Below are 25,701 nucleotides of genomic sequence, written 5' to 3' on the forward strand. Positions count from 1 at the left end.
TTTTAAATGACTTAAATCTACTACATATTTTAGTAAGAGACATCATTATATTAAACCATTAAAGTCTTAATACCCAGAGTTCCCTTAATATTTTTGTATTTTGCATTTAAATTGTAGTTATTTTAGTTAGTTGTTTATTATGGTTTTAGTTTATTTTTATTTTCAGGAATAAAAAGAACAAGTTTGTGTTCAACAGTACTGTTGCTCAACAGACAGCTAAAGAAATATCTTTTCAAAACACTTTCAGTACACAAAAACTCCATAAAAAGATCTTTGGAAATGATTTGCTCTTCATACAGCTTATGCCATAGTAAGGGCCTTGTTTTCACTTACTTAAAATTCAATATGGCGTCTACCCTGACTGAGGTCTGTTTACCTCAGTTCACTCAAAGCACAGATCGCTCACCGCAAAATCCCAGTGCTGCTGAACTGTAGAACTCTTGAAGCACCGTTCAGCCAATTAAAATTAAACATCACAATAAACTGTATGGTATAATGTGAAATATTAGAACAAAAGAGTTTTTGAGTCAGGAAACCAAAGCACTTATGATTCTCACACTGGATTTTGAATGCTAATCATATGGTTAACCAGAAAAAGATTCGTTTTCACTTGTCAAGATCTGTGAGTCATCAACCGAGAAAAGTAAAACTTATATGGAGGAAATGTCTGTCAGAACCGCAGTGATTGTTGGGCTTCGCCAGATGTATTTGGATTGTATTGAACTGTCACTGTGTGGGCGGCTCGCTGTCCTTGCTGTCACTTACAAAGAAAGCAGTAAATTATCAGTGGAGAACAAACGCACGAGACTATTAAAGGTAAGAGACTATTAGACCCGACTAATGGGCGTAGGAAGGCACAAAGGCGTATTGATATCTTAAAACATGTAGTTCAAATGGCTCAGGTAATATCCTTTCATTAATGTTAAATGTTTTGAAATCCAGAAGGGGTAAGTGTAAGTGAACTTGTGTAAGTGTTTTTCCTGGTTGGATTTGTTTTGATCAATTCTGTCTTTGTTGCAGTTTTGTCTTAGAGTACAATAGATTGTCTGTCACTTTTAATGTTGAAGTCATCTTGTTCTGTCACGATTTGTCACCTAGATATAGCCTCTAAAACAGCTTTTCCTGGGTTGTGCCCATGTTGTTTTCAATTTTACAGAACAATAATAAGAAATAACATGGTAACTGTCTGTACACTGTGGACACTAACCACTTTTCAAGGACATTGGACACTTTTATTAGCATCTTGGGCATTTTTTTTTTATTATACAAGAATAAAACAGGCTATTTACTTTTATTACCCAGTAGTGCTACAGAAGGGAAATGGTCATGTTCATGCAACTGTAAGTACAGGTTTGTTAACCCTTTACATTCCGACTGATAGGAGGAACCCTATATATATATATATATATATATATATATATGTATAGTGCCTTGCAAAAGTATTCATACCCCTTCATTTTTTTTTTAACGTTTTGTGTTGCAGCTTTATGTTAAAATGCTTAAAATTACCTTTTCCCCCCCATCAGTCTACTCATACACCATAATGACAAAGCACAAAATAGGTTTGTAACAACTTTGCAAATTTACTGGAAATAAAAAAACTGAAATTATTCCACTGCATAAGTATTGATACCCTTTTCTGGAACACTTGAAATTGAGCTCAGGAGCACTCATTTTGCTTATAGATGTTACTACACTTAAAGTGACGTTAACCTGAGGCAAATTCATTTAAATGAGTATGTTTTGGAAAGGCACACACCTCTTAATAAAAGGTCTAACAGTTGAAAATGCATAGAGCAAAACCAAGCCCTGAGGTCTAAAGAACTGCCTGTAGAGCTCAGAGACGTTATCCATACGGGAAGATGTTTGGAACAATTAGGACTCCTCCTAGAGCTGGCCTCCTGGCCAAACTGAACAGTTGATGGAGAAGGACCTTGGTTAGACTGGTGACCAAGATGCTGGTGGTCACTTAAGTTGAGTTCCATGATCATATATGCACATGGGAGAAACCTACAGAAGGACAAACATCACTGTAACACTCCACTGATCTAAGCTTTATGGTGATGTGGCCAAACTCAATCCTCTCCTCAGTGAAGATACATGAAAACCCACTTGGAATTTGCAACATAGCACCTAAAGAACTCTCAGATTGTGAGAAACAAGATTCTCTGGTCTGATGAACCTCAATTCCAAGCATTATGTATGGAGGAAGCCAGGCACTGCTCATCACCTGCAGAGTACCATTCCAACAGTTAAGTGTAATCGTAGCAGCCTCATGCTGTGGGGCTTTTTTTCAGCGTCAGACAGGGCAGAAGGTTCACCTTCGAACAAGACAATGACCAACAAAGCACACAGCAAGAGTGGCTTATTGACAACTCTGTGAATGTCCTTGAGTGGCCAAGCCACAGTCTGGGCTTGAACACAATCAAACATTTCTGAAAAAAACTAAAAAAGTCTGCCAGGCCCCATCCAAGCTGACAGAGCTTGAGAGGTAAAGAGGTGAGGAGAAGAATAGCAGATAATTGCCAAATGCAGATGCGCAAAACTTCGCATCATATCCAAAAAGACTTGGTGAAGGTGTTTCAATTAAGTACTGCCTCACGGGTATGAATACTTATGCAATGTATCTTTTTTTTTTTGAGTGTTTTATATTTAATAAATTAGCAAAGTTGTCACAACTCTGTTTTGTGCTTTCTCATTATGGTTTATAGCTTGTAGATTGATGTAAAAAAACAAAAAAATTAATCAATTAATTTAAAAGCAGTTTAACATAAGGCTGCATCATAACAAAATGTGGGAGAAAAAAAGGGGGGGTATGAATACTTTTGCAAGGCACTGTATATTTATGCGTTTTGTCTCATCTTCAAAAACTGGAAAATAAATAAACAACAGTTGGTTTAAAAAAAAAAAGATATCTTTCAGTTTAGAACATGTCATTACATGTTTTGGATACTGATATGTGAATATGGTAATGAACACTCTATGAGAGAGAAATGTGAGAATGTTGCTTATTAAGTGGCATCACACTGTGGGTGATATACACATGTACTTTTCTTTCTGGGGAGTTACTTCTTTCTGCCCTAACAAAAACAGTCTGTCCTATAAATAAACCACAACAAACAAAACAACTAATAATTGGAAAATGGGAAACCAGTAAAGTAGATTGCAGCTCTGTCTGCTTTACAAGTTAAGCCTAAGAAAGTTAACAGTCCATTTCAATATATTTGAAATGTACATGATTCAAAGACAGACATTCTCAATGCACAGCTGATGAAAGCTATACTACAGATGAAGAGCTGAAGTTTCAGCGTGAAGTGAGATTAGAGTTAAGAGCTTAAAGCTTGATGTATGGATTCAGCAACATAATCTAGGTTACGGCTGTTAATGGCACTCACATTCAGACACCCGTTGGGTAACAAGTAGATATGTTTCTTCTGAACCAGAAACTCAACCTGCTGAGCTGAGAACAAGAAATTGATTATTTATAATGTTTCAATCATACATTTAAATGCATACTGTAGTATTGAGCTCCCCTTTGTAATGTAAGCGTTGAACATGCATGCATGTATAATGCATCACTCACTATTGAATCCAAAACAGCAGTAAAACCCTCCAGGTTTTATGATGTGATCCCAATGCCATGGACCACCCAAGAGCCTCAGTCTCTCACGCAGACGCTCTCGTATTAGCATGCAGCGCTCAGCGATGGCCTTCACACTCTCCTGCCTGAGAAAAAACTTCAGACTCACTTGCTGAATAATAAAACGAGCAGGTTTTAATTTCAGCATAGTTTTTGCATAAAGAATAGAAAGCCTTGGACACTTGTTAATCCTAAAATCATAATCACCTTCAGATCGAAATGTTCTTAATTTCCAATGGCAATTTCAGGGGCAATTGATTTCCCATTGCATTAGAACATTCAGCTTAACTGAAGTGCTGATGGTCAAGAACTAACTAATCTGTTCAGGCAGCTATGATGTAAAGAGACTGTGACAATCAGATGTTCTAATAAAGTAGAGGTTTGTAAGGGTTTTGTCTTTTCATGGCCACATACACATAAAACGTGTTTGTATACTTAAGCCACTCTTACAGTGTATGAATGCCTTTGCATTATATGACGAAATGTCAATTCAAATGGTAGAGAAAATTAAAGAAACCATCAGCAAATCATTTCACAGAAAGATGAGTTTTAACTTATAAAGGCAAGGCAACGCAAGGCAAATTTATTTATATAGCACATTTCATACACAAAGGTAATTCAAAGTGCTTTACATAAAAGGAAGTAGAATAATCATAAAAACAATAATAAAAACAATCACAAAAAAAGAAAGTATAATAATCATAAAAACAATAATCACAACAATAAAACAAAGAATTTAAAAACTTGATTTAAAAAATGATTTGAAATAAATTTGCATAATGCAATCAGTTTGGATGTAGCACAGTGCTCATTCAGTAAATGCACAGCCAGACAGATGAGTTTTGAGTCTAGATTTAAATGTAGCTAATGTTTTAGCACATTTGATCTCTTCTGGAAGCTGATTCCAACTGCGGGCGGCATAATAGCTAAAAGCGGATTCCCCTTGTTTTATGTGAACCCTTGGTATTTCTAACTGACTCGATCCTAATGATCTGAGTGGTCTGTTAGGTTTATATTCAGTGAGCATATCTGCAATGTATTTAGGTCCTAGGCCATTGAGTGATTTATAAATGAGTAAAAATGCTTCAAAATCAATTCTAAATATAGCTGGAAGCCAGTGTAGGGACTTGAGAACTGGTGTGAAATGCTCAGATTTTCTGGTTCTAGTCAGAATCCTGGCAGCAGCGTTCTGGATGAGCTGCAGCTGTCTAATGGTCTTCATTACAATAGTCCACCCTGCTTGTGATAAAGGCATGGACAAGTTTCTCCAAGTCTTAAGTGGAAACAAAACATCTAATTCTTGCAACGTTTTGAGATGATAGTAGTTACTGCTTTGACATGACTACTGAAACTAAGGTCTGACTCCAGAATCACACCAAGATTCCTGACTTGATTTTTAGTTGTTTGACCCCTAGAGTCAAGGTATGCATTCACCTTGAGAACTTCCTCTTTGCTTCCAAATGCAATGACTGACTTCAGTTTTTTCCTTGTTTAACTGAAGGAAGTTCTGGCACATCCAACTGTTAATTTTATCAATGCATTGGCAGTGGGAGTCAGTGGGGCTGTAGTCATTGGCCGATAAGGCTAGGTAAATCTAGGTATCATCAGCATAGCTGTGATGGGCAATTTGGTTCTTTCTCATTATTTGACTTAGTGGCAGCATATACGGGCTAAACAAGAGTGGCACAAGAATTGAGCCTTGAGGGACTCAGATACGAACTGTTTAAAACTACAACCCCAATTCCAGAAAAGTTGGGGCGTTTTGTGAAATGCCATTAAACCAAGAATATGTTATCTGTTTGTCTGTTCTCTTTAACCTTTATTTAACTGACTAAAGTACAAAAAAAATCCAGTGTTTTCACTAGCCAATTTTCTTATTTTGTAAATATAAACAAATTTTGATTTTCATGGCTGCAACACACTCCAAAAAAGCTGGGACAGTGTATGTGTCTGAACAATACCAACACATGCCTCCATGGTACATTTGCACATATTCCAGTCACCAGTGCCATTGCTCTGCTGCACCCCCATACCATGGCGGTCATTTGCATTTGCATCTGTCGCATATGAAAGTCTGGATGGTCCCTTTGGTCTTTGGTACTGAGAACCCGATGTCCATTTTTCCCAGAAACAAACTGAAATGTGAATTTGTCTGACCACAGCACACATTTCCATTATCTTTTTGACTTTGAGATAAGCTCTGGCCCAGAGAAGCCCATGGCATCACTGCATAGAATTGATGTAGGCCTATAGTTTTCTACAGAAATTCAAGTTGCATTTATTGATGCAGCTGACAGCAGTTTCTGAGCCCATGTGGCTATATTTAACACAGCAGCATGACGGTTTCTAATCCAATGCCATCTGAGGGCTCAAAGGTCATCCACATTTACCTGAGGTGTCTTGCCTTGCCCTACACAGACTGACATTTCTCCAGATTCCCTGAATCTTTTCACAATATTATGCGTGTTAGATGGTGAAAGACATCATTTCTTTGTGATTTTCTATTGAGAAATGTGATTTGTTTTTATTTGTTTGACTCTTTTGTCATGAAATTTGTCACAAAGTGATGAGACATGATCCAACTTCGCTTACAAAGACTGAAATGCTCCTTTTATACCCAAACATAATATCCTCACCTATTTCCATTTCACCTGCTTATTGTGAACTGTTTCCAAACAATTTAATTAGGATATTCTATAGCCTATTTTTTATTTTTATTTTGCCTCTGTTCCAACTTTTTTGGAGTGTGTTGCAGCCAAGAAAATAAAAAATTGTTTATATTTACAAAATAAAATTAAAAGTTGGCCAGATTTTTTTCCTTTGTACTTTAGGCAGTTAAAGGTTAAAGAGAATAACCAGATAACATATTCTTGATTTTATGGCATTTCATGACACGTCCCAACTTATCTGAAATTGAGGTTGTAACAGAAAGTAGTGTAATACTTTCTGGTTGTCAAACGGTAGTGGTCATACATTTAATATAATTGATACCCAATCTTACTCTGTTAGGATACTTGTGTGATCTTGAGGAGAACTAACTGCATACATCCACTAAAAATCACCTTCACAGCAGTGAATTTATATGTACATAGTGGACTTCAACTGGGATTAATGGATTGAAGTTTCAATGCAGCTTCAAAAGGGCTCCAGCTTCAAAGGGCCTCGATTCCATCCGAGGAATAAGCGATTGGTAATTTTCTAAAAAAATATCAGTTTATATACTTTTTAACCACAAATCCTCAACTTCACACATTACTTAGTCATGTTGGAAAGGTAACAGGTGATGTAGGTGGAAGTGCCGACCCAGTGTTTTGAAAATCAACCAAAAAAAAAAAGGTAAAACAACTAGGTTTTTTTTTTGTTTTGTTTTTGTTTTTTTTTTGTCTAAGCCTACCTTTTTGAACTGGAGTACACAGACAAAGAACTAACCATGTGTGACTTTTCCAACGTGATTAAGAAATGTGACGTCGCAGATGCAGAGAGATCACAGAGCTAGTGCAAGATAAGCATTTGTGGTTAAAAAGTATATACATTTTTTTTTTTTTTTGAAAATCACAGATCGTTTCTTTAGGTAAGACCCTTATTCCTCATCTGGGATCTTGTAGAGCCCTTTGAAACTGCATTGAAACTGCAATTTGGACCTTCAACTTGCTGATCCCCATAGAAGTCCACTATATGGAGAAAAAGTTCTGGAAAGCTTTCCTCAAAACCCTTTCTTTTCTACTGAAGAAATAAAGACGTGAAGATCTTAGATGATATGAGGGTGAGTAAATTATCAGGAAATTTTAATTTAGGACGGAACTAATTCTTTAAGTGCAGGACTCAACAGTAAGGAGTGCCCGATCGCCCAGGGCCAGCAAGACTAGCACTGGGGAAAGCTGACGAATTTGTCACTGGCCCGATCGGGCCACTGCCCCATCTTCACAAAAGTTTATCATTTGCACATTTTTTTTAAAGCCTTTTAAAATTATAATTTAAAAAGTTAATTTAAAAGACGTGTCTCTGACGGACAAATAGACTACAAAAGTATGTCAGAATACTCGTTTTGACAATTAACTTTGTAGCTTTTATAATGAGTAATCTGTATATAATTTATACAGCGAAGTACAGATGCACCGATCGATCGGACATATTTCATTTGATCTCTGCTTACAACTGCATACAACCATTTTTCAAAATGTCATGTGTGTGGAAATATTGCGAACTCTTTAAACATCCGTAAACAGAGCCCAGATATGCTGAAGAATAACGCAAAGAGGAAAAAATACTGTAGTAGGCAGAGCAAGATCATGGTTAACAATGCGAGAAATATTGGAAATATTATCCTAAATATTGAAACGGGGGTTTATATGAATGTACCTCTGAGGGGAACTGACTGTTTTAAGAAAAGTTTACACAGTGTTTTCTTTTAATTTGGCACTGTATAGTGCATTTAAACTAGCGTTCATAAGCACGGCGCTGCTTTCCCTGGTGAAAAAAACATGCTGGGTTAGGTATGTTTTGATGCTGGTTTAAGCTGGTCCTTTCCTGGTCTATGCTGGTCCTTTGCTGGTTCATGCTGGTCATGTTGCTGGTCAAGGACCAGCATTAACCAGCAAAGGACCAGCATAAACCAGCTAAGGACCAGCATAGACCAGCTTAAACCAGCATCAAAACAAACCTAACCAGCATCCCAGCATCAAAACATAGCTACTAGCATGTGCTGGTTTTTTCACCAGGGTTGTTTACAGCCTTAACCAAAGAAACATTATATCACTGTTATTCCATAAGCGCCACCTGCTGGCAAAGAATGAGGCCCTGTTTACACTAGTGCATTTTCTTTTTAAAACAGCGTTTTAACGTCTCGGCCCTGTCTACACTAGCATTTTCTCTGCGTTTCAAAAATGGGCAAGTAAAAATTTGAACCACTGGCCCGACTGGGCCACAAGAAAAAAACCTTAGCATTGAGTCCTGAAATGTGTGATTTAAGTATCCAAATTATTTGTGAGGTCACTACTGTATATATTAGGTACAGAATTTCTTTAAACGAATAAATAAAATTCTCAATTAAAAGGTTCATGAAATTGCCAGGTTTGTTAGAAAGCTGTACTAGGAACAAGATATAGCAGAGGTGACATGCAAAGAACGTACAGTACAGACAATATATAAGCATTTTAATCATGTCAAAAAGCATAAATGAAGAGCATATGTCTTACCACTCAACAAGATGGGCAGGATTGCTTAATGCAGTGGCAACAACCCTTGCTCCTTCCATCGGTGGGCAGGACCAAAGCATCAGAACAAGTTTCTCAGCTTGAGATCGTACACCCAGCAGGTTCTGCTTTAACACGCAGAGCAGATGCCCCACTCTCTCACCTGTCAATATCCAATGCAATTCCAGCTTAACATGAGTAAATCCCATTTAAACATGTTTCTGAAGTAATATCTAAACTATAGTCCAGTTACAAATGGCAAACACACCATAAAGCCCAAAGTTGTGAGAAAAAGATTGAGCGCAGAGAAGTTCGAGCCCCAAAGACACACAGTGGCGAACAGGCCAGGCGTCTTGCTCAAGAGAACCACTGCATAAGCCTTGGGCAGACATCAAGAAGAATGGAAATAACTGGCGCTTCTAGTCAAGAGAAAGAGACAGAATGGCATTGGAAGACTGACTAATGCATAACATGTGCTTGATTCAAGGAACCATTTTATTTTCAAATGCTACTCATCCACTCTGTGGCTATTTGTTATAAAAGCTTGAACTATGCTATATATAAACTAATTGTGCTGGGATCAAAGCCATTAATGGTCAGACTAGTATTAGGGTTCAACAGGGCTAATAGCACACCAGGGTAATAGGCAAATTTGATTTTGTTCTCTTCTAAATCATTAGATGGCACTTTCCTAAACATCCGCCTTTCACGATGTATGTGGAAATTTGGCTGGTCCTTGACGCAGCAATGCAAAGTTGATTATGCGCTAATTTGATTTATTTATTTAAAATGTTATAGCAAATGAGAAGCATTAAAATGATCAAATATAGTTCCATACATTTATAAGATTTTTAAACAAAGCACATCACTATGATTTATCTTCCAACAAATGTGTTGCTCCATAAGTGATAAAAAAAAAAAAAAAAAAAACATGGAATATTTTTTTCTGCAGTCAAAAAAAGCCCCTTTGTACTTTGTACCATTTTTTTTTTTTTCTGAAAGCATTTATTAACCATAACCATTTGTTTACTTGTTTTCCCAAGCATGAATAGAGACTATGAATTATGGATAGGAAAACATGAAAGAGAGTGTTTACAAACTTCAGTCTCTCATCTTCATGGTGAGATGTTTAGTGAAGCTGAAACATGTTTGATCTTGCCCTGAAGGGTCTAACTAGCATTACACACATGATAATGAACGCTGTAAATTATTGAGCTCTCTTACTCTACTCGATCAGGAAAGATGTCAATTTTTAAGCTCAATTTCTTGTTTCATTGTGTGACCATACCAGCATGACTTCAGCCACACGTTTCCAGTCCTCTTGGGAAAGTTCAGCACCAGTGGGACAGTGGCCTGAAGCAAACAGGACGACCACACATCGTTCCGGAGCGTTCTCCAAGTCATGCACCATGTTTTCCACACACACTCCATTGGATTCAGCATCCCAGTATCGATAATATTGCACATCCTCAATCCCTGCTGCCTTAAAGGTGCCTACCAGTGAGTCTTCAAGAAACAATAGAGAAATTAACACCTGTGTTACAACGGCATATTCAAAACTCGAATATTTGTAAGGTTCATATATTTAGGTTTGGTCTAAAAATACTAGCTAAGGTTGCACCAGGCCTTTGAAATTTTGTAATTAAAAATGGAATGTAAAGTCAAACATAAAAGGTATTTTTGTATGTAAATAACATTCATAAACTGTATCTAAAATGCATGGAAGCTAGATTCCGTCACTGAATAAATAAAAAAAGGTAATTGTGACATTTTAATGATTGACTTTTTTCTTGCAATTGCGAGTTTACATCTCACAGTTCTACAAGACAATACAATCTAGGTAATACAAACTCGCAATTCTGACTTTTTTCTCAGAATTGCCAACGCTATCCCATGGCCAATTTGTACATATTTTACGAGGTGGCTAGTTTGTAATTGTACGAGCACACTCGTACTATTTTGTATGTTTTCTGTGACAGTTAAGTTTGGGGTGAAGTAGAGTATGGTCCTTATGGTACTTTATCCTACAAATTTGTCCTGAAATACGTATGTTTTTTTTTTTTTTTTTTTTTTTTACAAGTCAGATGAATTCATATTTACGTAGTTGGAATTGTGAGATATAAACTCGCAAATCTGACTTTTTTAATATATAAACTCGTAATTGCAAGTTATAAAGTCTGAATTGTGTGACATAAACAATATTGTTTATATCTCACAACAATATTGTTTATATCTCAGAATTGTTTATATCTTGCAGAATTAAGACAAGATGACTTTTTTTTTCTCAGAATTGAGTTTATATCTTGCAGTTCTGACTTTATAACACACAGTTGAGAAAACTGAGTTTATATCTCACAGTTCTGAGTCAGAACTGCGTGATATAAACTCGCAATTGTAATTTTTTTAGGGGTAAAGTAAGGTGTGTTCTCAGTTTTTTTATTTTTTTATTAATTTTTTTTATAAATCGGATGTATTCATATGAGTGAGGTCATATAAATTTGCTACCATGTCAAAAATGTATGAAATGTTGTGAAATCGGATTGGAATTGCGAGATATAAAATCATAATTGCAGTTATAAAGTCAGAATTGCTAGACATAAACTTGCAATATCGTTTATATCTCACAATTGTGACTTTTTTTCTTAGAATCACAAGTTTATATCTCAAGTTTACATCTTGCAATTCTGACTTTATATCACGCAATATATCTTATATATTATTATATATATATTATATCTCACAAGTCTGAGGAAAAAAAGTAAGATTTGCGAGTTTATATCTCCAAATTCCAACCCGATCTCACTGCAGTTCAGTGGAGGAAACGGGCTTTCACTGTTTCACTGACAGAGGATCAGTAAATAAAGACTGATACAAAAATTATGATACATTTATCATAATTGATTTTATTTGACATGCATAACTCAGATCGATGCACACAAAGGCACACTTTTTAGGTCTAACAAAGTAATTTATTCACATAATGTTTTTTCTTAAAAGGTAAATGAGTGTAAATGTCAACATTATCATATATGTGTAAAGGCCTGAAGCCAGTCAGGTAAAACAAGAGCTTATTGATGCAATTCAGTCATTCTGCTATTTTATTGCAACCATTTCTCCCTTTTGAGATGACTATGTTTCATCTACGTTTAATAGTACCATGCAAAAATATTTTGTAGAGTAAAAGTTGTAGCTTAGTGCCCCTTTATGTCAAAACTAAGATAAGTTGTAACTGACACAAAGCTGGTGCAACCGGCCCTTGAAGGTTACAATCTAATTTCTACAGAACAGAACAATCTCTGCTTGGCATGTGCACATTTTGTACAGACCATCACAGGGAGAGGAGAGCAGGATGGGTCCACTCCAGGAAGAGCCTGAACAGTAGCAGGATCTCAGTAATTCAGCACCCAGACGCATTGCTCCAGTACATCCAACTGTTTGGACGCCGAACACCTACCGCATTTCCAAACACATTTCATCTAAGCTGGTCATTTGGAAACAAAATCTAACAACATCAGTATTTCCCAATTCCTTTTTATGTCTTATTCACCCCCTCAGCAAGACTCAAATACCTTTTAATTAACACCAAACCAGAAATGTGTTAATATTATACATAATACACCCCAGGGTCAGAAATATCTTAATTTGTCTTCCAAAGATGAATGAAGGTCTTACAGGTTTGGAACAACATGAGGATGAGTAATTAATATCAGAATTGTCATTTTTGTGTGAACTATCCCTTTAAGTTAGAATATATAGTTCAGTCATAAAACTCTAGATGGCAGGTGCTTTGGCGGCATTCTGCTGGCAACCACATCATTTACTACAAGCCACAAGCTGATAAATAGTCTGGTTCAGTGTTCGCTATAAGCTGCAGTGCAGTTTCTCTGAATCCCTCCACCTACCCCAGCTCCACCTGTCTAGACCTGCAACATGATTTCTGTTGTAGCTGTACATGCACAAAGCAAATTTTCCATACTTGCTCTGCAGCAGCAGTTTTCGTAGCAGATCTGACCCGTAAAAAAACAAATGCACTAATATTGTCATATAAATTAATATGCTAAAACTATTCAAATTTTGTCATGATTGTACTTGAGTACTGTATTTTTAGAATGCTGTATCATGTGCGAGACACTATTGCACAATGGTCAAATGTTTAACATTGTTTTCAAAAACACAGAAAAAGCAGTGTAGTAAATACCAAAATGCATATTTGTGAACAGTCCCTAACACATTACTAAAAGGGAAAAAATGCTAATGTGATTGGCAAAATCTACAGTTGAAAGACATAGGCCACATTCACACAGCAGCAGAATACGGCTGTCAATACTGTATTTGAGTCCTTAATAGGGTTACGTTCACACACAGTACAGTTACTTACGGGTGTGACAAATGTATTCTATAACCGAACTCACACCCGTAAATTTTCAGGACTCACAACCGCATTCTTGGAACACTCGCGCTGTGTGAACGGAACAGGACTGGACAACTAGTTGTCTGTCATGTGCTTTAATTTGTGGTTTTGGTAACTTACACTGACGAAGAAATGAGCTGTGTGTCATCTGAAAGTTTTATATCCAATCTCCACCAGAGCTGCTGTCGGTTAATGATGATGTGATGGATGAACTCATGGCAAGGTTGGATTTATGGCATGTCAGAATCCGGTAATACTTTCATTTTTACGGGCGTCGCCATCTTTGATGGCTTTGGTCTGTGTTGTTGTGGTTACTGGTAAGGAATACAGGCTTGATTCCTGTTGCACGTTCATACAGACACTATTTGAAAAGCGACTGTAAGCTGCTACGTGAACAGGACATTTCGAGACTCACACCTGTAAGTAAACTGACAGTGTGAACTAGGCCATAGATCACACAAAAATGAAAATTCTGTCATTATTTATTCACTCTTATGTCATTCCAAACCCGTAAGACCTTCATTAATCTTCAGAACACAAATTAAGATGAAATTCTGATGAAATTCAAGAGATTTCTGTATAGACAGAAATGCAACTACCATGTTCATGGCCCAGAAAGGTAGTAAAGACATTGTTAAAATAGTCCATGTGACATCAGTGGTTCAACTGCAATTTAATGAAGCTATGAAAATACTTTTTGTGTGCAAAGAAAACAAAAACAACGACTTTATTCAACAATGTCAGAATGGCGGCTCCTGCGCCATGCATGGTACTGTCGTGAATGCACGTCAAAGACTGACAGGGAAGTGTAAAGTCGTTGATTGTTTTTGTTTTCTTTGCACACAAAAAGTATCTGGTTGCAGAAAATGATAGTCAATCACTTCAAGTGGTAGTCAATGGAAACCATGGAATAAAAAAAAAACTGCTATTATTGAATTAAATTAAGTTCTAAAGTCCAAAATACAAGATATAAACTTGCGCTTGCAAGAAAAAAAGTCAGGATATATGGAATAAAATAGGTTAATGTAAAATGTTATAGCTTTAAATAGTATTTCATGCTGTAACTGTAGAGCTAATATAATATGTCCCCTATGAACTGCATATGTGAATATTATGTAGACCTACTGTTTAAATCAAATTTATGCTTTAAAAGTAGAGTAATCATAGCAGGTTTCACCCATTGTCTGTTTAAACTACTGTGTTTAGCTTTAAATGGCGGTTTTGACAATGGTATTCTATAAAAATGATTTGCATTCCAATTCTGACATCCAAAGGCACAATACATTTTCTCTCTTATTCTGTGGATTTTTCCCGCTTCTCTCCACTTGTTACCAATGTTTTACTGCAACCACTATGCATGCACAGCTGCAAGTGACATAACTGTGACGTCTACTCTAAATTTCAGACCTTGAACATGTCAGTTATGTTGCAGGGTCAGAAAGCTCTCAGATTTCATCAAAAATATCTTAATTTGTGTTCTGAAGATTAACGAATGTCTTATGGGGTTGGCACGATATGAGGGTGAATAATTAATGACAGAGTAATTAACAAATGTTTAAATGTACTGCAAATCATGCATTTTATTAATCAAATATACAATGTTTTGGAAGTTGCCTTCAAAATAAACTCTACTCAAACATCTGAATTCGTGGGCTCATTTGCTGTGACGCCCAATTCTGACTGCGTGTGAAAAACAGACTCGCCATAATAAGACACCTGAGCTTGTTTGTCTCTCACAAGTTTGAACAGTTCTGAGAAACTTTCTTTGACAAAGACCAAATGTCAGATTTATTTGTAAAAGAAACCAGAAGTTGCAATTTCTGGTTTATAGGTTTAACAACCTTAAGTACCCCCTGGGGTACACATGACGCCTAGTAGGAAATCATCACTCTGTATTCCTCATTTAAATCATATGGATTTTCTTGTTCCATCTAGCTGAAAAAGGTCGAGTGAAATGTCTTAATTTAATTGTCTTAACTGGAATACTAACACTCAAGTGTTAATCAGTTTAATAACAGTAAAGTAATCAGTGGAGGTTAGTTTCTATTCAGCAGCAGTATCTCTAATTTCTGACGTGGATGACTAATCCATTTGCGTCACATCATCTCCATAGTTCAATAATGAAAAGCTATATGCGGTTTACAGCTTGTACTGACATTTCCAGATAGCGCTGAAGGCGACCGGCTTTATACCATCTACAAACAAACTACACAGTGGGTATGTACAGAGCCTCCTGTGCGCTATCAGTGTATTCAGCTTGCGAGTCACTGTTGATGAGGCTTTCAAATTGTGGGATTATGTTTTATTGGAAGATGTTCTACAGTGTGACGTCGGTTACTGAAAATAATTAAAAGGACATTACCCTGCTTTCCACAATGGCGGGGCTATCTTTGCCTAGTGCAAGTTCAGTTGCCCTCTTGGTGAATTCTGGGATCCCAAGGATGGGTGGGTACTCTGGGGTTAGAGTCGGGTCTGTGGCAATTTGCTGCTTGATTTTTCGTACAAGAGGAAGCCATGTGGTGTGTCCGTGCTCTCCAACATACTCTACAGAAAGATATGTACATTTGATTAAAAACAGGCAGTGTAATGTGTGCATTAGTCAACAGTCAAAGGTTTGGAATGATTAAAGTAATTTTCTATTTGAATATTTTTTAATATCAAATTTATTCCTGTGATGCAAATCTGAATTTTCAGCATCATTACTCCAGTCTTCAGTGTCACATAGTGTCACATTTTTATTTTTTATTTTTGCCAGGATTCACATAATTTATTTGAAATGGAAATCATTTGTAACATTATAAATGCCTTTAATGTCACTTTTATTAAAAAAATAACATGAAAAATGGCAGTCTTCAATATAATATTCAGCATCAAAATTGTTTTAAACAGTAATAATAAGATTATTTATTTATTTATTTATTTCTGCCAGGATTCAAATCTTTTTAACATTATAAATGTCTTACTATCACATTTCATTAATAATAAAAAGTACAACAGTTTCCACAAAAATATTAAGCATCAAAATACTTTTCAACATTATTTATTATTAATATTTATTATTATTTAATTTTATTTTATTTTTGTAACATTATAGATATCTTTAAAAAAATGATTTACACAAAAAAATCAAATTGTTTTCATCATTGCTAATAATAATAATAATAATAATTATCTATCTATCTATCTATCTACATATATATACATAATTTTCTGTATGTATGTTTTTGTATGTATGTATTTATTTAAGCCAGGATTATTGATGAAAAACAAAATTGGCAATTTATTTGAAATGTAAATATATATTTTTTTAACATTATAAATATCTTTACTATAACTTTTTATTAAAAAAAAAAGTATGACTGTTTCCACAAAAAATATTAAGCATCAAAATTATTTTCAACAATAATACATTTATTTATTATTTTATTTATTTGAAATGGAAATCTTAAATGAAAATGAATGTCTTTACTGTCACTTTTTATTAATTTAAAAATAAAATAAAATAATATTTTTGTGAAAACTGTTATTTTAATATTTAGATTAATATGATCAAAATTGTATTAAACATTGACAAGATTTAGGAGATTTTTTATCCATCTATCCCACATTTTCAAAGATTCTTTGAGAACAGAATTTTTTTTTTTTTTTGCCAAAAAAAGTGTGGTCTTCAGTGTGTGATCTTTTTCCATATTTCTGATATTTTATGAGTACATTAGCATGTAAATGACCTTAAGAGTCTAATGCACAAGCTAAAATTCAATTTTGATTTCATAGGTTTTTTTTATATGACCATAATCATTACAGGCGGTAGTCCGTGTCCAGTGTGGGGCAGAGGCAGTAAAATCACTCACCCCTCCCTGCCAGATTCACTTTATCAGGGTGCGAGTCTCGCTTGAAATCCTCTAGAAGCTTCCTTTCGGATGACACAAACACGGCGCCATCAAACACAGAGCGAGCGGACATCTTGTGCTGGTGCATTAACTTCTTTTCACTGTAAACACGAGTCATTCTGCACCTCTCCGTCAATGACAACGTGCAAGCGTTTGTTTACTGTCTGTTGCTTAGATGCGTGACTGTTTCCTAGCAACAGCTCACATAAACTCTGCCGTAGGTCATGATGTTATACCTCACCAAGATAGCAATCAAAATAAAATACATTTTAAAATGAACAAAATGCTGCCAAAATCTACAGTATATACTTTATTTCTCACTTCAAGTCAACTGTGTTAACATCTTGTGTACAATTAGGTATGAATTTAAGTCTACAGATGGGAAAAACACATCAGATAAAATTATGTGGTATTATTTACACTGTGAGATTTTATTACTCTGTTTTTCATTAGCATTAAAACACTTTAATTTAATACAGTTTTTCAATTTTCAATGGTGACAAACACTGTGATGCTCAAATACTGATAGGGTGAACAATCACTGTCCCACAGGACCCATCATGGCTCAAACAGTCAGAATAAGCTCTCATTGCTGGCATTTAATCATCTTCATCATCCTTCTCCCCCTCTGTCATCTCAATGGGATTCACTGCAAAAAAAGGCAGAAATGAATTTTGAGCAATTACAGTTGACAGGAGCGATTCTAGGATTTTCATTTTAGGGGGGCTCAGCCCCCAGTGAGGGTATAATAAAAAAATAATTTAAAAAATAATTAAATATATAAATAAAATAAAAATGTTTGACTAATAGGGGTGGTATACTATACTTATTGCAATATTCCATTGTATAGTATAGACAGGTATAACATTTGAGTACTGAATAAGCCAAATACAAGTCTTTCTGATCTCACACACACACCTGTTTACTGTACAAATACAACATTTTACTGTTTGCTTTTTTAGTACAAGCCTCTCTCCTTAACTGAAGTATGCAAACATCTTTGCCACATGCACTAAAAACTATTGAAAGTCCATTTTCACTGGAGAAAACAGCTGTGGTGTGATGAGGGGTAAATACAGCGAAAACTTAGGCTACAGTAGATGGGGAACCGATTGCTCCCCCATGATATTGTATATACTGTATTTAAACTGCACAGATGCAGATATTACAACAATCTATCGATAAACACAGTCCTTGTCCTTTGTTTTTCGCTCTGCGCCACCGTGGTACGCAAACTGAAGAACGCGTTGAAAAAGAAAGATGGGGAGGAGCCGATCGAAGTCTGCCGCAATTTTCAGACGAAATTTAAAGGGGACTGAGGCGATCACAAATTCGTGTAAGGTTTATGGAGCTAATCGCAAAATTTTAGGGGGGTTGAGTAGTCAGTTTAGGGGTGCTATAGCCCCCTAAAAATGGCCTAGTGATGCCCATGACAGTTGCGCACCATTCAGAAATGAAATTCAACATCGAAATAGATTTTAATTAATTTATTTTTTTTATATTAATGACAATACTAACATTTACATACACGGGAATTATAGACTATTTTGGAGAATTACAATATCTAATAGGGGTGCAAGAAAATATCGATATACGTGTGTATCGCAATATTTTGTTTGGCGATACTGTATCAATTCTCAAAAACAGAACATCGATATTTAAAAAAAAAAAAAAAAAAAAAATTCAAGATTCATGACAGTTGCTTCGTTTTGAGCTTATATCCTGACCGCTAGATTGCTGCTTCTTATCTCTTAAACAGTGACAGGTGCTTGCAGCATCCCGTGAAAGGGCCTTCGCGCCGGGCGCGGTGGGGTAGCCGCACGGCTGCCTGCCGCTTCTCTTGTGGTAGGGCTGTTTTGTGCAGTTGAGGTGGTGCACGTGTCACGGTCTCAGCTATTCCACGCGGAGCATAATTATAAACTTAACTTGCAAAATCCAAAACTTGCGAAATTCTCAGAACAAAAACGTTCTTAGAATGTCCAATATCTGTATTTATTTTATTGTTTTACAATTCTTTTGTTTCTTTAAAAATCCTAAGCACCTTTTTTTTTTATTGATATTAAGCAGATGTAATTCTTAAATTCAGATCAAAATGATTTTACATGGTTACGATTGTAAACTTAAATTGTAAAGCAAGGTCTTAAAATATATATGGTCTGTTTATAAAAGCTTACATTTTATACATTTAATAACTAAAGAATCTTGCAAGCACTTTATTTTCCCCCTTTACTCGTACTGCACAAAAAGTGATTCAATAACACTGAATGGTTTGCATATGGTGTGTTCTTAATTACAGCTTTCCTAAAATTATGTCCCATTCATAAAATAAGAAACATCCCAATATATCGCCTTACAATATCGCAACTCCTGTATCGTGATACACATCGCATCGCCAGATTCTTGGAAATACACAGCCCTAATATCCAAGTCAACAATTTTCATGTCAATATTTCTAAAATTATTTAAAAATACTGAGGTGGATATTTTGCAGTGCATAGCAAACTGAAAATCAATTTTGCTGCTTGTTTTGTTTGTTTTCATAGTATTAATGTATGCAATCAATTGCATAAAAAACAGTCCTTGTGTTGGACTATTGAAAGTGCTTGGCTGTGTAATCATGCTGACATTTTTGATTCACTAAAATCACCCAGCCAGCAACCTGCAGTTTCACACTTGTGAATTTACAAGGAGCTAAAATTATGGGTTTTGGCCAACCCTGAAAACCACATAAAAAAAATGTGAATATTTCAATGCAAGCTCTTACATGTTATATGCTGAGCAGAGATGTACACCGGTCCTTTACCAGAGCATAGTTTAAAGGTGACAGGAGGAATAAGCTCCAAACCAGGAAAACTGATCTGCAACATATAATAATGTCCACTCGTATACATATGATTAGCAGTTTCTGAAGTCTTTCAGTCAAAGTATGGGTCACAATAATAAATTCACCATTGGCATACAGTGGCGGAGGGTGGCAATGGGCAATGGTTTGGAAGCTCCTACACCGTCACAGACGGCCACCATATGCATCTCGTCTCCTGCCTCCTCACTAAGACATATCTGTGAAAATAGAAATCAGGCCATTTTAGTTTAATAGCAAAACGGTTGAAGACTACTGATGTAGGTGTAGGTTATCAGGCTCGCTCATACACTTTAATAGATCATTCCAAAAATAAAAATCCAGCCAGTCCAGTCTTTTATATTGAAGTGAATGTGGACTACAAAATTATAAATATCTTCATAAACTGCTATAAAGACTCTGATGCATTATGGTTTTCAATCACTTCTGCAAACTACTTCAAGCCTTCAATAAATAAATCAATCAATCCCAGCACATAAATGACAAACATGGCTGCCTTTGCATGCTGATGAGCTATATTCGATTCATGAATGAAAAGAATTGACTGAGAAGATTGATTCAAAGAATCGAATGATGTAATGATTTTTACAAATCCAATACATCAAAATATCATTGTCAACTATTAACAGCTTACTGGAGAGACAGCTGAATAACATAAATCATAATATCAGCTTCATAAATGACTATTAAGTAACCCTTAGGACCTGACACATTACAGGCTTTTTTAAAATTTGCTTTGGCAAATTATTATTTCAAGACTTTTGCCCACCGATGAAAGAAAAATACATAAATAAATAAATAGAAAACATGATTTTCATGAATGAAAAGAATTGACTAAGGAGAGCGATTCAATAAATCGGACACGATGCTTCGTTCACAAATCCGGTATTAGAGTTCAAATCATTAAATCATTGAATAACACACACTACCAGTCAAAAGTTTTTTTTTTTTTTTTTTTTTTTTGAAGAAGTCTCTTCTGCTCACCAAGCCTGCATTTATTTGATCCAGAGTACAGCAAAAACAGTAAACAGTTTTTAATAATTAAAATAACTGTTTTCTATTTGAATATATTTTAAAACAATTTATTCCTGTGATCAAAGCTATTTTTTTCAGCATCATTACTCCAGTCTTCAGTGTCACATGATCCTTTAGAAATCATTCTAATATGCTGATTTTCTGCTCAAGAAATATTTTTATTATCTTCATCACCAATATTTAAAACAGTTGAGTACTTTTTTTTTTTCAGGATTCTTTGATAAATAGATTCAAGGATCAGCATTTACCTGAAGTACACTGTAAAAAACAATTTGTTGAGTCAACTTAAAATAATTTGTAACCTGGCTGCCTTAAAATTGTAAGTTCAGTCAACTCAAAAAAAGTTTATTCAACTTGAAATGTTAAATTCTAAGTGACAACTTAAAATTTTAAGTTGATTCAACTCAAATATCTAAGACAGCTGGGTTACTTACCCATCTGTTAAGTTTAGCAAACACAAATATCTAAGTTGTTACTTAGTACAACTTAACATTGCAAGTTGACTAAACTTTTTTTAGTTGACTGAACTTAAAATTGAGGCAGCAGGGAAACAAATTATTTGACTCAACAAATTGTGTTTTTTTATTTTTTACAGTGTAGTCAGTCAGGTTTTTTTTATATTATTATAGAAATGATGGAAATTAATATTTTTATTTAGCAAGGATGCTTTAAATTGATCAAAAGTGATGATAAAGACATTTATAATGTTACAAAAATATTCTATTTCAGATGCTGAACTTTCTATTCATGGAAGAAACCAGAAAAAAAAAAAAAAAATCTACTCAGCTGTTTTCAACATAATAATAATAATAATAATAATAATAATAATAATAATAATAATAATAATAATAATAATATGTTTTTGAGCAGCAAATCAGAATATTAAAATAATTTCTGAAGGATCATGTGACTTGAGAAATGATGATTAAAAAAAACGGCTTTGAAATCACAGATATAAATTACATTTTAAAATATATTCAAATAAACAGTTATTTTAACTAGTAAAAATATTTCAAAATTGTACAGTTTTTGGTATACTATGGATCAAATAAATGTAGGCTTGGTGAGCAGAAAAAAAAACAAAAACAAAAAACGTTTGACTGGTAGTGTAAATCATCATACAAGTTTCATAAATTACTATGAAGTAGCTCCAGGCCCTGACACATTACAGTTTTTTTTATTGCTTTGACAAATTAAAGACGTTTGCATACCTATAAAAGAAAAAAAAAAAAGAAAGACAATAATAAAACAAGATAAAACAAAATAAAAAAGAAAAGAAAAGAAAAGAAAAGAAAAGAAAAGAAAAGAAAAAAAGAAAAGACTTCATGAATGAACCGAACTGACTGAGAAGAATCATTCAGTGAATCGGATGACGCGATGCTTTGTTCACAAATCCGGTACTGGAGTTTAAACCTATAAATTAAAGATGATTCAGTCAAAACGATTAGCAGCTCACTTGAGGGAAAGCGGAATAACGTAAGCCACGGAAAACAAAAGAAACAATCGCACGAGTTTGTAACGGCGTGAAGGGGAGTAAATGTTGGCCGTTTTCATCTTGGCCCAAATCGAGGTTACCGTTTTGATGAAAAACTGGTTCTCTAGAAGGTCATTCTCTGCTTGAAAGACAGCCGTGGTCTCAGAAGCACTGAGTACACAACCTTTCAGAAAAGAAAGAGCAAGTAAGCTTTTAAAACAATTTACGCAATTAAAATTCTCCTTGTACAGGACAGAAATGGTCTTACCCCAGTAAACACATGCTCTGTCAGACACAGATGATGAGCTGGATGATTCAGACGGACTGATGGAAGCTACAGAGTCAATTTCGAGAAAGCAGCCTGTCATTTCAGCCAGCGCGGACGCTGCTCAGGTGAAACGGCGTGAGAAGAGAAAGGGGGTCTTTGTCTAAACAAATCAGTTCGGCCCCAATCGTAAATGTTTGTTTACAAAGAGGCGTTTAATATTCCCTTCCCTAAAAGTATTTAACAAGGCCCAGTCAACATTAATACATCGAGTATTATTACCCTACAACAAGGATTGAACAGTTCTAATGTTTTAATATAAACAGTGCTATTCACATCGACGCACACCTGTAAACAGCGAGGGGAAAATACTGCAGGCAGATCACTGATCAACTGAATCTGCTGATGATGAACTTCAGCTGTTTTTGTCTGAGCGTGTGACGCGCTTCATCAGACGCTAGAGGGCGCGAAATGACTTTTGATCACGTTGTTGCCTGAGGAAAGTTTATCCTCCAGAAAACTTAGTTTGGGTTTATTTTCACTTTCACTGCTATATGAGATGTACTTATTTAATGTATTTATTTTATGAGGGAGTAATTAATGGAGTGGCAGGTATGTGCTTTGTTTATACACGTTTTGATTTTGAGAAAATGGTTAGCCTAAAGCTTTAACATTTTGCTTAAAACAACATGTCATAACCTATGTCAGTTTTAATCAAGTGTAAGCAAATGCATATAAAAAAATACCATGTGGATCCTGTGAAGGCTAAATGACAGCCAAATTATGATAGGTAATTACGTTTTTACATGATCCATTTTTCCTCTAGTAGTGGTTTCTGTATGTAGGCTGACTTTGCTATCTTTAGTTTTGGTCACAGGTTAAATGTTATCTTTCAGATCGCACTCATACAGTGCTTCTTTTAAACATGTATCAGGTGTGATTCATGATGAGAGATTATTATCAAACTACTGACTTGTGTTTAAAAATGAAACTACTGAAATGTGATCCATGAGGTAAGCATTTATGCACTGACTGAGCAACAGTTTTTTCCCCCCTATATTTTAGCTTTTTGTGTAAGGCAGGTAAATGGTCTTTTCTTTTCTTTTCTTTTCTTTTCTTTTCTTTTCTTTTCTTTTCTTTTCTTTTCTTTTCTTTTCTTTCCTTTTCTTTTTCCTGTATATGTTTATATATTTATTTATTTTACACACATACACATACATACATATAATAGTCAACATTTGAAGTGGATCAAAATTATATAATTATGTAATAAAATATTACATTATAATATATTACATTTGGTCCACACTTTTGATTAGTTGCATTTCCTTGAGTTTCCAAAAGACATGTTTTCTTTTTTTCAATCTTTCTGTTCCTTTCTGTATAATATAAATTTGAACTTTTCTATGTTTTATTGTTTTTTTTGTTGTTGAAATTGTTACATATAGAAAGGACATATGATACATACATAGACATAGAGTACATTAAGCTGCTGTGTCACATTCTTGAGTATCCACTTATTTTCGGAATATTGAAGTTCCCTGTGATTCATATCATTTGACTCAACTCTCTTTATAATATTTAAAATTAACTTCAATTTAGCTCATATTTAACAAATTCTTGCAAATCAAATGATTGCAAATCATTAGAGGTTGAAGTGTTTATCCACACTTGATTTTCTAGTTTATTGTAGATTGCAAATTGTTCAGCTGTAATCAGATTTACAGTGCTGTTAAAAAAAAAAAAAAAAAAGTTTTGTGTTTTTGAAAGAAGATTCTTACGCTCACCAAAGCTTAATTTATTTAATTAAAAATAATTAAAAATAGTAAAATTGTAAAATATTACAATCTAAAAATAAACATTTCTAGGCCTATTTTAATTCATTTTAAAATGTTATTTATTAATGTGATCCAAAATGGAATTTTCAGCATCATTGCCGCAGTCTTCAGTGTCACACGATCCTTCAGAAATCATTCTAGTATGCTGATGTCATTTTTTATTTTGTAAAAACCATTATACAATCCCTGATAAACTGAAAGTTTAATTTATTTGCAATATAAATATTTTGTTACATTAGAATTTACTGTCATTTTTATCGATTTAATTTTAACCTTTGCCAAGTAAAAGTATTATTTGTTTAAAAAAAACACTTCAGACTTTTGTATTTTGAGAAAAAATGTGTGGATGGAAAGTTTTAGATTTTGTTTTAGTCTGATCTCTGTGAGTACTTGAGTGTGAGTGTATCCCTGAAGGGAATAAAAAGGCTTCTGACCTCTAGTTAACCTGTTAGGATTTTTTATTGTCTTGTGATTTTCACATGTGGCTCTCTGTTGTTGGAGGGTGAAATTCTTGTACACATTGTTTTGGCGGGTGAGTCGGACTGTTGGCTGAGCTGCTTATCAGATGCCTAACCAATCTGTCCTGCTCTATGGCATTTTTACCTCTTCGTTTCTGAGGAATTCTCCGCATTCTCTTTTTAGTACGTCCCAAAAGAGCAGCCCGCTCACTGCACACTCATGTTACTCTTGTTATCTCTGGTGCCCCTGTTATCTCGGCATCGGCACCCTGCCCAGACCTGCAGTTTATTTGAGGAACACAGAAACGCATAAACGGGCACAGCATTATTTAGAATTATGGTGGAAACAGGAATGAAGTTGCTCAGAAAGCCTTGTTTGTTTGGGTTGGTACTATTTTAAGTCAATGAAGTGAAATTATCAGGTATTTTATAATCTAGATGTTTAAACTGGGTTAAGCCCATGAGTAAAAAGGATCACATATAATTCCCTGCACCATCTAATTTTTTTACATAAAATATATATATATATATATATATATATATATATATATATATATATATATAATATTAATAAAATAAATAAAACAAATTGTACACAATTAGGAATATGTTACTGGTAGTTTATAGTAAGATGTACA

The 25,701-nt window shown here is 34.8% G+C and overlaps 2 protein-coding genes across 3 annotated transcripts; both read right to left on the reverse strand.

The window, feature by feature from the left end:
• Positions 1-536: 536 nt before the first annotated feature.
• got1l1 (glutamic-oxaloacetic transaminase 1 like 1) lies at positions 537-17,283 on the reverse strand. Of its 2 annotated transcripts, XM_051116270.1 has the most exons (9): positions 17,095-17,283; positions 15,606-15,787; positions 12,159-12,282; positions 10,121-10,338; positions 9,101-9,251; positions 8,836-8,995; positions 3,584-3,726; positions 3,396-3,460; positions 537-760 (listed from the first exon to the last, which is right to left on the reverse strand). In XM_051116270.1, exons 1-9 carry the CDS (start codon positions 17,249-17,251, stop codon positions 758-760), a joined length of 1,203 nt encoding a protein of 400 aa, XP_050972227.1. In that variant the 5' UTR covers positions 17,252-17,283; the 3' UTR covers positions 537-757. The 2 variants fall into 2 exon arrangements, with proteins under 2 accessions (XP_050972227.1, XP_050972226.1); XM_051116269.1 differs by lacking the exon at positions 537-760 and having other exon boundaries at positions 1,232-3,460.
• Positions 17,284-17,428: 145 nt separating this feature from the next.
• npm2a (nucleophosmin/nucleoplasmin, 2a) lies at positions 17,429-23,238 on the reverse strand. The gene is made up of 6 exons (XM_051116555.1): positions 23,116-23,238; positions 22,771-22,930; positions 22,604-22,686; positions 20,083-20,193; positions 19,898-19,991; positions 17,429-17,782 (listed from the first exon to the last, which is right to left on the reverse strand). The coding sequence occupies exons 2-6, from the start codon at positions 22,868-22,870 to the stop codon at positions 17,733-17,735; spliced, it is 438 nt and encodes a 145-aa protein (XP_050972512.1). The 5' UTR covers positions 22,871-22,930; positions 23,116-23,238; the 3' UTR covers positions 17,429-17,732.
• Between the last annotated feature and the right edge of the window lie 2,463 nt (positions 23,239-25,701).

This window comes from Labeo rohita, chromosome 8, assembly GCF_022985175.1.
Source record: "Labeo rohita strain BAU-BD-2019 chromosome 8, IGBB_LRoh.1.0, whole genome shotgun sequence".
NCBI lineage: Eukaryota > Metazoa > Chordata > Actinopteri > Cypriniformes > Cyprinidae > Labeo > Labeo rohita.

Coding starts and splice junctions, on each gene's coding strand:
- got1l1 (XM_051116269.1), bottom strand. CDS start 17,251: ATGACTCGTGTTTACAGTGAAAAGAAGTTAATGCACCAGCACAAGATG. Junction 15,788..17,094: donor AGTGAATCTGGCAGGGAGGG/GTGAGTGATTTT, acceptor ATCTTTCTGTAG/AGTATGTTGGAGAGCACGGA. Junction 3,727..8,835: donor CCTGCCCATCTTGTTGAGTG/GTAAGACATATG, acceptor GTTTTTTCTCAG/GCAGGAGAGTGTGAAGGCCA.
- npm2a (XM_051116555.1), bottom strand. CDS start 22,870: ATGACAGGCTGCTTTCTCGAAATTGACTCTGTAGCTTCCATCAGTCCG. Junction 20,194..22,603: donor ACCAGTTTTTCATCAAAACG/GTAACCTCGATT, acceptor CTATTTTCACAG/ATATGTCTTAGTGAGGAGGC. Junction 17,783..19,897: donor CTCTGCTCAGCATATAACAT/GTAAGAGCTTGC, acceptor CTTTTTTTGCAG/TGAATCCCATTGAGATGACA.